Source organism: Xenopus laevis, chromosome 5L, assembly GCF_017654675.1.
Source record: "Xenopus laevis strain J_2021 chromosome 5L, Xenopus_laevis_v10.1, whole genome shotgun sequence".
Taxonomy (NCBI): Eukaryota; Metazoa; Chordata; class Amphibia; order Anura; family Pipidae; genus Xenopus; species Xenopus laevis.
Genome location: NC_054379.1, coordinates 28,100,080 through 28,112,853, shown reverse-complemented (window position 1 = coordinate 28,112,853; position 12,774 = coordinate 28,100,080). Strand labels below are relative to the sequence as shown.

The window sequence follows — 12,774 nt, the reverse complement described above, 5'->3', positions numbered from 1 at the left end:
GCCTTAAGTGATAGGGCACAGTGGATAGGGTGTTAGGCTAGACTCCTCCCTGACCACTCCACTGGGTGGGATCCAGACCACTTTGAGGTATATGTGCCTGAAGGAATTGATGTACTGCTTGACTACAATGCCTCATGGGAGTCACATTCCTCAGCTGTGTCATCCAACCTGTTCTAGCATTTGATGTTACATCTGCCTATACCTCATCTTATGTAAGTAAACCTGTGATCATTTGTCTTGAACAAATAAACAACCCTTCTTTTGTTTCACCATAAGAACCTCCTGGCGTCCATCATTATCCTTATTTTACTGCACAGTAGCCTGAGAGTTGTAGTTGTACTACATCCTATCTGAAATGTTCCATTTAGTGAAGGCCCTAGACTGAAGTGTTAAGTCACATGAAACCTATGCTCCTCTCACTAGCTGGACATTAACTACAAAACAATAGTAGTGTTTCTGATGCAAACACAGCAGTTTTACCAGTGCAGGGCAACATTGCATTATATTTTAATTACTTTAAAACACTTTAATTTTTTGATGTTACTGTCCCATTAAATTGACCCCTGAGAGTCAAGAACAGGCCGGATTTGTGGCAAGGCCACGGCCTAGGGCGGCAAATTTCTAGGGGCGGCATGCCGTCCAGCTGTGTTAGGAACGCATCGTTCCCCAGTGCCCGTGCAGTGCAGGGTGTGCGTGATCTGCATGGACACTGGGAAAATACCCGGTGGGCCCCGACCCTAGTGGGCCCCCGCCGGGCCAGAACCCCTCTCCCAAACAGTTTTTTAAAAAAAAAAAAATTTCGGGGGAAAGCGCTATTTGCGCATGTGCACCTAGCGCCATTTGAGCATGCGCGCCTAGTTATCTTTGCGCATGTGCGATGCGCCGCCTGGCCAAGTATGCTGAGCGGCGCTTCAGCTCAAAGTAGGTAGCGGGGGGGGGGCCAGAGGGGGTCCCTGGACAGCACGTGTTTTGAAAGACAGCATTTCTGCCCCACCACCAACCCACAAGTTTCCTGTGAGTATTTGGTAATGCATGAGAAATTCTATATATAAAACATAACCTTTATTCAAAAAGTTAAAACTCACACTGAGACATGGCCGCTTGCACCACGAGCTCCCTCCTAGCTCTGGCGCTGGACAATGGAAAAACTACTGTTACCCCCAACTGGAGTATGAGCTCTGTTAGCCCTCACCTTTGATAAAGGACAATATTTTTGCCCAACAAGTGTCCTTTAAATTGGAGAGAACCCTGACTGTGTCCAGTTTTTTTTTTTCCACTGGATCATTGTTTAAAGGGAACAGTAATTAACACTGACAGTGTTCAGTTTTCTGCCTCCGCATTGTTTGCTACAGTAAAATTGTACCGACAGTGTTATCTGATATATCATAGACAATATATTATATACAATTTACAATACAATATAAAAATAGAAACTAATAATACCCTTCTCAATTAAGTTAAAAAAAAATCAAAAATACTAAAGTCGCTGTGACCATGGCATTATATGTCAGTCCAGGTATAGGATCCCTTATCTGGAAACCCAATATCCAGAAATCTCAGAATTATTATTATTATTATTATTATTATATCACGGAATGTCTGTCTCCCATAGACTCCATTTTATCCAAATAATTTAAAAATGATTTCCCTTTTCTCTGTAATAATAAAACAGTAGCTTGTACTTGATCCCAACTAAGATATAATTAATCCTTATTGGAAGCAAAACCAGCCTATTGGGTTTATTTAATGTTTAAATGAATTTCTAGTAGACTTAAGGTATGAAGACCCACATTACAGAATGATCCGTTATACGGAAAACCCCAGGTCCCGAGCATTCTGGATAACAAGTCTCATACCTGTATTAGGTCAGCTGTGCTGCACTCCAGATTTAGGAAGGCCTGTCTATGTCTGCTTTAAAGCCATTAAATCATAAGGAGTTGGGCATTTGTATACTAGATGTTTCAGGATAATGGATCCTATACCTGTATACATATTTCTACAGCTAAGACCTTTATAAAGCTATAGTACTATAGTACAAGTATGGGACTAGTTATCCAGAATTCTCAGGACCTGGGATTTTCCGAATAATGGGTCTTTCCGTAATTTGTATCTCCATCCATACTTTACGTCTACTAGAAAATCATTTAAACATTAAACAACCCAATAGGCTGGTTTTGCCTCAATAAGGATTAATTATATCTTAGTTGGGATCAAGTACAAGCTACTGTTTTATTATTACAGAGAAAAAGAAAATCATTTTAAAAAATGTGGATTATTCTGATAAAATGGAGTCTACGGGAGACAGCCTTACTGTAATTCGGAGCTTTTTCTGAATAACGGGTTTCCAGATAACTGACCCCTTAACTGTAGTAATATATTGAACCTGGGGCTCAAGTACATCAGTATTCCTTTCATTCTCACATTGCCTTAACTACAACAAAGGCCTGAGCTCCTATTTATAAGAAATGTAAATAATTGTTAGTTTTTAACATTTTAGCCCAAACCCATGAGGATAATGAAGTACTCACTTGTTTCTAGGCTCATCGCTGTCATATCTTGGGTATTCCCTGTAGCCTCTTCTGCTGAGTATTCCTCTGTTTAAAAAAAAAAAATCAACAGGCAATATAAGAATATTAGATTTTGTTTTAAAAAAAAATATCAGTATTATAGCAATATTCTTCAAATAGGGGACCCGTCACCCAATTAAAATATTTCATATCCTATTTTATCACATTAGTCAAGCAAAAATAACTTTAATTACACTGTATAAATTATTTGAATTTTGTTTCCTTCAATCTGGGAATTCATAATTATAACAAGCAGGCAGCAGACATTTTGTGGACACTGTTATTAAGACAAGCCTTGTATCATCTCAGAATCTTGTTTGTGCACCAGAATGGGGGACCTGATGTCCATACCCATGCCCTGGTTACACAATTGAACGTTTAACAGAACGGGGAATGTGGGGAGAGCAGTGACATCTAGGAAGTGCTGAATGGAAACTGAAAGTATCTGCCTGCCCCGCCTCTATGCCTGAGGCATAGAGGAGGGGCAGGCAATATTTGATTGACAGTTGGGATTTTTAAATGTGTTTACAACAGCTATGAATGCTTTAATAAAAACAGAGTGTAGATTTCATGTTTAATTTGGAGAGGACTTTAATTATACATTTTTTTATGTCTGGGTGACAAGTCCACTTTAAAGGTCACAGTTATACATAGCATGAATAAAAATGCAGGTCTGTATTAGAACTGTACTCTGAATTCAATTATGAAGAGAAAAATGACTAGCACAGTACTAGTTGTAACAAGATTGCACATGGCGCATATATTATTAATTTTACTATTACAATATTCTCAACACCGACATTTAATTAGCACGGCCTGACATTTTATAAGGACAGCGCACTTTGATTGGATTGAGTACCCTCAAGAGACTGAACAGATACAAGAAATGGAGTTGAGTTCACCTGTGAGCTGCACATGGAATAGCTACACAATTTAATGTTCTAAATTATGGGATAAGCAATCTTTGCAGCAGCACCTTTCTCACATTTATTTGCAACCATGGCAACTTTTTAATTAATAAGATGGCAAAGTCATTTAGAAACATATTATATTGGTTCTGTATAAGATTGTAAAATACATCTGGTTATATTAATTACACAAGCTTGGATTTGTACCGTTTAAGACATCATGAATTATTGTACGAATATACTAATAATAAAAATAAATATATAAAATAAAAGGTACCCCTTTGAATAGGCGCTTCAATAGTTAAACATAAAGTTGTTCCTTTTTAGCTGTAGAAATATATATACAGATATAGGATCCATTATCCTGAAACCTGTTCAGGAAATACGGAAAGGCCATCTCTCATAGACTCCAATTTTTAAAAAATTATTTCCTTTTTCATTGTAATAATAACAGTAGCTTGTACTTGATCCAAACTAATAAAGAATTAATCCTTATTAGAGGCAATAAGGTGTTGGCTTTAGAAGCATAAAACAAACAAAAAAGAGACACCATAAAAGGCACTAAAAACAAAAATAAATCTATGCCTCTCCAAAATGTAACAAACTCTTTAATAGTTAAAGGGATACGGTCATGGGAAAACATGTTTTATTCAAAACACATCAGATAATAGTGCTGCTCTAGCAGAATTCTGAACTGAAATTCGTTTCTCAAAACTTTTTTTATATATTTAATTTTGAAATCTGACACGGGGCTAGACATATTGTCAGTTTCCCAGCTGCCCCCAGTCATGTGACTTGTGCTCTGATAAACTTCAGTCACTCTTTACTGCTGTACTGCAAGTTGGAGTGATATCACCCCTTCCCCCCTCCCAGCTGCCTTACAAAAAGAACAATGGGAAGGTAACCAGATAGCAGCTCCCTAACACAAGATAACAGCTGCCTGGTAGATCTAGGAACTGCACTTAGGGCTTTAGCACACGGGAAGATTCGGGAAGATTAAGTCGCCTGGCGACTAATTGCCTCTTCTTTCGGGCTTCCCTGAACTGCCTTCCCCCTGCCTTCCGCGCCAGGTCCTAGTGCCCGCCCGCACTACCTCACGCAGGCGCAAGAGCGCCAACGTGCAAGCGTCGGAGCACTGGGGAACAGTGTCCCCAGTGCTCCCAATAGAGAGGCTGGGCGGCATGCCGCCCCAAAAAATGTGCCGTCCTAGGCCAGGGCCTATGTGGCCTCGCCACAAATCCGGGCCTGCACGCAGCACTTCAATTTCTGAAGTTGCCTCATGAGGAAACTTCGGGCGACATCGGAAATCATATCGCCGCGAGTGCATTGCCGCAGGCAATTTTTCATTTTAGAAGGCGGAAGGAAGGCAGTCCCCGAATCTGCCCTTGTGCTAAAGCCCTTAATGGCACAGACACACACTCAGATTCGGGGGGGGGGGATTTAGTCGCCCGGCGATAAAATGCCTCTTCTTCGGGGCTACTAATCTCCCCAAACTGCTTTCCGCCAGCTATAATCTAAATCGCTGGCAGGATGGCACTCAAGCTCTTCATTTTCCAAAGTCGCCCTAAGTTTCTTCGTTAGGCAACATTGGGTGACTTCGGAAAACGAAGCGCACCGATTGCCATTGCCGGCGATTTACATTCTAGCCAGAGGGAGGCAGTTCGGGGAGATTAGCCGCTTTGAAGAAGAGGAGATTTTGTTGACTAATCTCCCCGAATCTGAATCTGTCTCTTTCTAATAGTAAAAAGCCAAGTCCCACTGTGGCACATTCGGTTACATTGAGTAGGAGAAACAACAGCCTGCCAGAAAGCAGATCAATGCTAAAGTGCTGGCTCTTTCTGAAATCACATGACCACTAAAAAAATATATACTTTTTGGTGCAGGAATGAAATTTTATATTGTAGAGTGAATTATTTGCAGTATAAATAGTGTAATTTAGAAATAAAAACAACACCATAAAAATCATTTTTATAAAAGTCTTTAGAAACATAAAATAAAAAGAGAATAATAAGGAGAAGTGTTTGTCCTGAAAGACAAATAAAACAATGACATACTGTCCAGTTTGAAATCATATTTCCCTCTTCTGCTGCAGTACAGATAGAAACTATTCCTCAAGCCACAGATGCACATAAAACAGAGGGGGGGGGGGGCTGCTTCCACGGGTCGTATTTTTGAGCGTCGGAGGGAGTCGCTATGCATAAAGCAATCATACTTCTGTTATGTGCAGCCTCGTGATTGAAGTGATCATCACAATATGTGCTGCAGCCATTGCAAAGGCCTTTATTCCGCACTCCTAATCCCAGGTTCAGCAGTGCAACATGCTGCTTGGGTAATCATAGAGAAGTCCTTTGTGCTTCTTTTACTGAATACTAACAGGGATCTATTAAAGCCAGCTCAGAACACTGCTTGAATGGATACCGCATGACACAAACAGGAAATTCATTCCCACAAACCGAAGAGAGAGAGATTGATATAATATTAAACATATGTTTGCCTTCTTGTGAACGCTCAGCTTTAATATGGCCTTTATTCTTTCTCTTGATTCCAGTGGTGCCATTGAATCATAGACTTATTTGTTTTAGTTTTGATTTTTTTTTTTTTACAAAATAAACACATTTTTCAATTAGCAATACAGAATTAGACAACACCCCACCCTATCATGCTGGCACACATATGTTTCAGTTAAACACACAAAGCTGGCAATATGTTCAGTGCAAGCCAGCAGGTGGAGCAAAAGTATTTTATAAAACCAACACAAGGAACAATTTTTTTTAAAACCCCCGATCTGTATTATGTATTTGTATCAGGAGCTCCTGCTTGCAGGAAGGTTTTACTATAAATTCAGGAAATGTTGACAAAGCCAAGAATGGGTTTTCCAAAGTTGCCCATAGCTTTGTCCATAGAAGTGCTCCCTATCAGGGCATCATCCAGGAACACACATAAAACTGCAGCACATGAGGGATCTGTTTAAATAATAGGTACAGGTATGGGATATGTTATCCAGAATGCTTGGGATCTGGGGTCTTCCGGATAACAGATCTTCATACCTTAAACATACTAGAAAATCATGTAAACATTAAATAAACCCAATAGGCTGGTTTTGCCTCCAATAAGAATTAATTATATCTTAGTTGGGATCAAGTACAAGCTACTGTTTTATTATTACAGAGAAAAAGGAAATCATTTTTAAACATTTGGATTATATGGATAAAATGGAGAAAGTCTTGACGTAATTCAGAGCTTTCTGAATAACGGATTCTGGAAAACTGGTTTTCTGGATAATGTATGCTGTTTTATTGTGAATACAGGCATACAGGCATGTTGATTATCTGTAGAAAGCTCTGAATCCCAGCTAGGCCATCTCCCATAGACTCCATTTTAATCAAATAATTTTAATTTAAAAAAAATAATTTATTTTTCCTCTGTTATTGCTACTTTTGTACTCAACTTTCTATTCAGGCCTTTCTTAACTCTAATTCCAATCAATGTATGGTTGCTAGGGTCATTTTAACCCCAACAACCAGATTGCTAAAATTGCAAACTGGAGAGCTGCTGAATAAAAAGCTAAATAACTCAAAAACCACAAACAATAAAAAAAGGAAAGCCAATTGCAACTTGTCTCAGAATATCAATCTCTACATAATACTAAAAAGTAACTCAAAGGTGAACAACCCCTTAAAGGACTGGAGATCCAAATGAAGGAAAGATCTCTTATCCAGAAAACCCCAAATCCTGAGCATTCTGCATCCGAGGTTGGAAGTTATTTGTGCCAACTTGGTCATAAGTAGTGATGGACAAATTTCTCCCGTTTCACTGAAAGAATTTACAGCAAAATTTGCGAAACGGTGGAAAAATTAGCAAAACTCTAATTTTGACGGGTGCGTCAATTCGTGTCAATTTTGATGCCTGTGTTAAGTCAATGGGCCTCAGAATAGTGTTGATGCGCGACAGTTTTGACACAAGCTAATTTATTCGCTGTCGGCGAAACACGGAAATTCACTGTAAATATGCGTCTGGCAAATTTATTCACCCATCACTAGTCATAAGAGGTTGGGGCATCAGTCAGTGTCTGCCTGTTCATAGATAACAACTTTATTTTAGCTTGTGTAGGGTTTCCTTTAAGGGTGAAATATAACAATAATGTTGTGCACTTCATAACAGCCATTGTAGGAGCTGCTGAACTATGAGGAGCAAACATTATATTACACAACAGATAGATCTTATCTAATTAAACCAGGCATTGAAACACTGGAATTTTAAATAACAACACTTACAAATGTCGTCGTAATCAACGCGTCGAAAGAAAACAGTTAAAATGGATTGTTCAAAGGGCGGGTGGATCTTTGTTTCAATCACACACGCGTATTATATCAATATTCTCGTCTATAAATACTGACATGGAAGAAAGCAATTAACATCCTGCAATAACACTGCATACAAATGAACATATGCAGATAAATGAAGAGCTCATTATATTTCATAGAACAGATCAGCAGAAAAGTAGAAGCTTTACTTGACTGTTCTAGAACCTACTTTATTTTCCTCCCACATTACAACACATTCTATGCTCCTTTCTGGCTATTCAATGTTCAACGAGTTGCAAAGAGGCAGACACGCATTGTATGTATGTAAACATGGATGCATTTCTGTTGTGTGACATGACCAGGCACGTTTCAGGGGCTGCTGCCCGTCCTCCTGCTCCGCTCTTCTAACTTCCAGCGTTGGAGCGGGTGGAGGAGGGGCCGCATCGCTAATACAGTGATCGCTATTGCGCTCGATGCACTAGAAGAGCCGAATTTCTGTTTTAAAAAGCGGAAATTCGTCTCTTAAAGTTACCAGAGGCGGCTTTTTGCCGCCCTTGGTAACTGTCCGTGCCGCATGAGGCAAGATTCTCACCTTGCCTCATGGCCGGAGCGGCCCCGGACATGACTACATACTGTCTCACAGGGAGCGATTCGATTAAGATTAATAGCGCATAGGATGGTTTGTGCTTTCCTCTTAGGGTACAACTACATGGACGATTTTGTCGCGATTGTGCCGGATCAGACTCTCTGCGCCAAAACACAGGTGTCAAGTCGGATACTACGGAAAACAAGGTAAGCAACAGGAACGTCGGATGGTGTCGCAGCATTCATCCGACACAACACGAGCTAGGGAGGGGCGAATTTTTTCGCTTGTTTCGGCAAAAAAATTACGCCCATAGACTTGTATGGTGTTGTGTGTCAAAATAAATAGACGCGCGACAAAATGTTTTTGACGCCCATAGACTTTAATGGGCGTCCGCGACATTTCGCCAGCGGTGAATTTTTGACGAAACGGGTCAAATTCGCCCATCCCTAAACACGACTGTCAGATGCAGACGCTGTATCTGCATCCGACAGTCGTGTCGGATGAACTCTGCGACACCATCTGACATTTGTATTTCTTGCCTTGTTTTCCGTCGCATCCCACTGCGTTTTGGTGCAGACGTCGGATCCAGCACAATCGCAGGGAAATCGTCCATGTAGTTGTACCCTAAGGGCTCTTACACACAAGCTTGACAAAGAGCCAGGTGGGCTCGAAACGTTGCTCTGTCGTTGTTGCCCTGCATGTGAAGAATAAAGGTTTTCTTTTAATCGAAGCTGCCCATTTGAATTCCTATGGAGTTCTGGAGATTTCTGGGATAGATGTTCTCTGTCCCTGCTTCATTATATATGTATTATATATGTATAAAGAATCATCTCCCGCACTGCTTTAGCCAAGCTGGTATTGATTCTGATTTCAATTTGCTCAAAGTAAATTGTGCAAATTTTAACGAGTTGAACTGCATGTGCATCTCAATCAACTCAAAAACATTGCCTGTTTATCAGTGACTTTAGTCTCTTTCTTCTTGTGATTATAAATGGCAGTTTGTTTTTTCTCAGCCATAAGCTAAGCTCTGTCTGTAATTATACGTTTTATTAAACTTGAGTCCGACATGAAACAATTTCTGCCTTAACTGGAAACTGGAAGACACATATGGGGTGGATTTCAGTGAGAAAACATGAAAGTATCTCCCTGTGTGCGCTGACAGACTCATCATGGCCGGATGCTTCATTAGCATGTGATCTGCATTATAGAACATTGTGGGAGTGATATAATAACACTTATAGAAATATATTCCCTCTAGGGTTTTTTTTTTTACAGTTACTGTGGTGCAACACATTTACCAAAGCAGATCAATGTGTCACTTTGATCAATATATTTGTTCTGGGGCGTTGTTAGAGCTCAACTTCTGTACTGAGGTCTAACACCCATCCAAATCGATTATTAAGCAGCAATAGTTATTTCTGTTATTACCAAGCAGCATCTATAACCTCTGTGTAAAAGACACCAGTTATAAATTGGAACCTACATTTTGAAGGCGCAAATTACACTTATAAACATTAAGGGGATTATTTATCAAAATGCAAATTTTTGTCCAAAAGTCCGGCCAAACTAGAATCCACAATTTACCCTTATTTATCAATAAAAAAAACCCGCATGGATTGCCACATTGCAAATCTGACTTTTTCTGATTGTCACACTAAGGGGCAGATTTATCAGGGGTCGAACTGAAAATTCGAAGTAAAAAAAAAACTAATTTCAACCTATTTTTTGTGTACTTCAACTAGGGAATAGTCCGAATTTGATTCAAATTTTAAAAAATTCAAATATCGAAATTTATCATGTACTGTCTCTTTAAAAATTCGACTTCAACCATTCACCATCTAAAACCTACTGAATTGCTGTTTTAGCCTAAGGGGGACCTCCTAGAACCTATTTGGAGTCAATTGGTGCACTTTGAAAATTCTCCGTTTTTTTTTTTAAAAAAAACCCTTTTTTTATCAATTTTGGTTGGTCTTTTTTTATTCGAAGTTATGGTAGTTCAATATAACTCCAATTACTTCGAAATTCGACCCTTGATAAATCTGCATTGTCGCTCAAAAACTTTTTCGGAATTGACATCTGAAAAGTCCAAATTTTTTGTGAAATCTGCAGAAAATCCAAAAATGTTCGGATTATCGACAGAAACCCAGCACACACAATAATATCTTCAAATTGCAAATATTACCTCAGCCATTAACTTCCACAGGACATGGATAGGTTGAAGATGGTTTCAGATTCTGACTTTTTGAAACCTCGGGGGTATAATAAATCCTGAAAAATGTGAGTTTTTATTTTGCCACTAAAAATTCGGATTTTCTAGAAACGAATTTTTCAAGTTTTTAGCATTCAGACTTTATTAAATACCCCCCTTAATTATTGTAATCAGATTTAAAATAGGTTTTCATACTTCAGCATCAAGTCCCACTAAAACAAATTGGTTTATATAGGTTACTGGTTTAGGGTAAACCTTTGCCCATGTTGCTACAAAACCCCTAACAGTAGACAGATTGATGGTTTTCACGATTAAAAGAAACATTACTAATAAGCACCTCGTGTTTCTAATATCTTTCCATTGTGTATTAAGTTTATTTAACAGCAAATTAGTGCAGAATGTTATGTCAGATTATTGATATGAGCATCGAGGATGAAAACAACTTTCTGTGTTCATCACTCACCTTTTGATAAATGGGATTAAGCAATCATAACTAGTGATGGGCGAATTTCTCTCAGTAAGCTTCGCTGAAAAATTTGCGAATTTACCGCAAATGTTAGATTTCATGGCAAAAAAATTGAGAAAAATTGTGAAATCTAAAAGTTTACGAAAAAATCGTGAAATTCGAATGTTTTCACAAAAAATCTTGAAATTCAAACTTTTTCACGAAAAAATCGTGCAATCTGAAAGTTTTCACAAAAAATTGAGCAATTCGACAGTTTTCACAAAAAAATCAAGCAATTCGAACATTTTCACAAAAAAATCGTGAATTTGACGCAGGTAAATTTTCACCGCCGATTTTTTGCGGGTTATTTGCCGGCGATGAAACGCGGAAATTCGCCTCAAATTTATTCGCCCATCACTAATCAAAACTGGATTGCACGAGAAATGCATGATTAATAATGATAAATTATATAGCAGAAAAAGTAAGACTACTTCAAAATTGATTAATAATATTTTTTTTATATGGGGAGAATCACATACCATCAGGAGAATCTGGTGCGGGGGTATCTTCTTTTTTCTCCTTAATTTTCTTCATCGGAGGCGACTGAGGCTTCCCTTCTGTATAAATAATTTCAAATTAATTCTGCGTCCATTTTTTTGTATGTTTTTATTCTATGTGGACAATTTCTGCAATTCCAAATTGTTTCCTAAATGTATGCATTCAGAAATACAAAAAGATGAACTGCTGCTTAACCTTAAACCATTCACAAGGGAGTTGCACAACTTTATAATAAAAAAATGGTGGGATCAAGATAAAAGGTTGAAAAATAATGTGACAGAATGTGTCTGTATGTTTGAGCGAAGCTGCGGGAGGATCATAAAAAAATAGCCTGCATTACAAATACAAAAATAATTTAGCCTCTACACCGTGGACAAGCAGATGTACAAAGGAGAGACCATTACCAGGTCTGGACCAAAATAACTTTACAAAACCCTAAAGTAAATTTCTTAAAATGATTCTCAGCATTTCAGATGTTGTTATCACATTTATTTACACTTTATTTTGAAAGCAGTTTGTCAGAATGTGTTCCATTGCTTTGAGCAGTTCAACAACCAGAATCTTCTAGGAGTGTCAGGAGTGTTATTTCAGTTCCAAATGACTAGGGAATATTGACTCACTATTGCATTTTTTTTTTCACACGAGAATCAACAATTCCAGCATGGAAAAGAGCTTGTTGAATCTTTTTTAGTGAGCAGTAAATATCATTAGCATTTGCTTAAAAATACCAATCATAAATCTATTAATACAAACAATAGGAATAATAAGGATCCGTTATCCAGAAAGCCATTATCCCATTAACCCATTACCCATTATCTCATTAAGCTCTGAATTATGGAAAGTTCGTCTCCCGTAGACTCTATTTTATACAAAAAATCCAAATTTTTAAAAATGATTTCCCTTTTTTCTGTAATAATAAAACAGTGTGGTATGGGACCTATTATCCAGAATGCTCTGGACCTGTTTTTTTTTCTGGATAATGAGCTTTCCATAATTTGGATCTTCATACATTAAGGGGCAGATTTATTAAGGTTCGAGTTATGTTTTCCATGAAAAATTGAGTTTTAGAAGTGATTTTTTGGTCAAACTTCACATTTTCAGGTTAAAATTCGTTTTATTACACCCGACCCTGGAAAAAGCTTGAATCCCAAAATACTCTAATACATCTAAAACCTGTCGAGGTCATGTAGGAGTCAT

General features: G+C 38.3%; 1 protein-coding gene across 2 annotated transcripts in view; it reads right to left on the bottom strand.

The window, feature by feature from the left end:
* macrod2.S (MACRO domain containing 2 S homeolog) overlaps positions 1-12,774 on the bottom strand; it is a 1,492,323-nt gene that overhangs the window by 58,065 nt on the left and 1,421,484 nt on the right. For both annotated transcript variants that reach the window (XM_018261753.2, NM_001089698.1), the window contains 2 exon segments: positions 11,559-11,636; positions 2,529-2,594 (listed from right to left, as the gene is read on the bottom strand). In XM_018261753.2, the coding sequence (XP_018117242.1) occupies positions 2,529-2,594; positions 11,559-11,636 (144 nt within the window).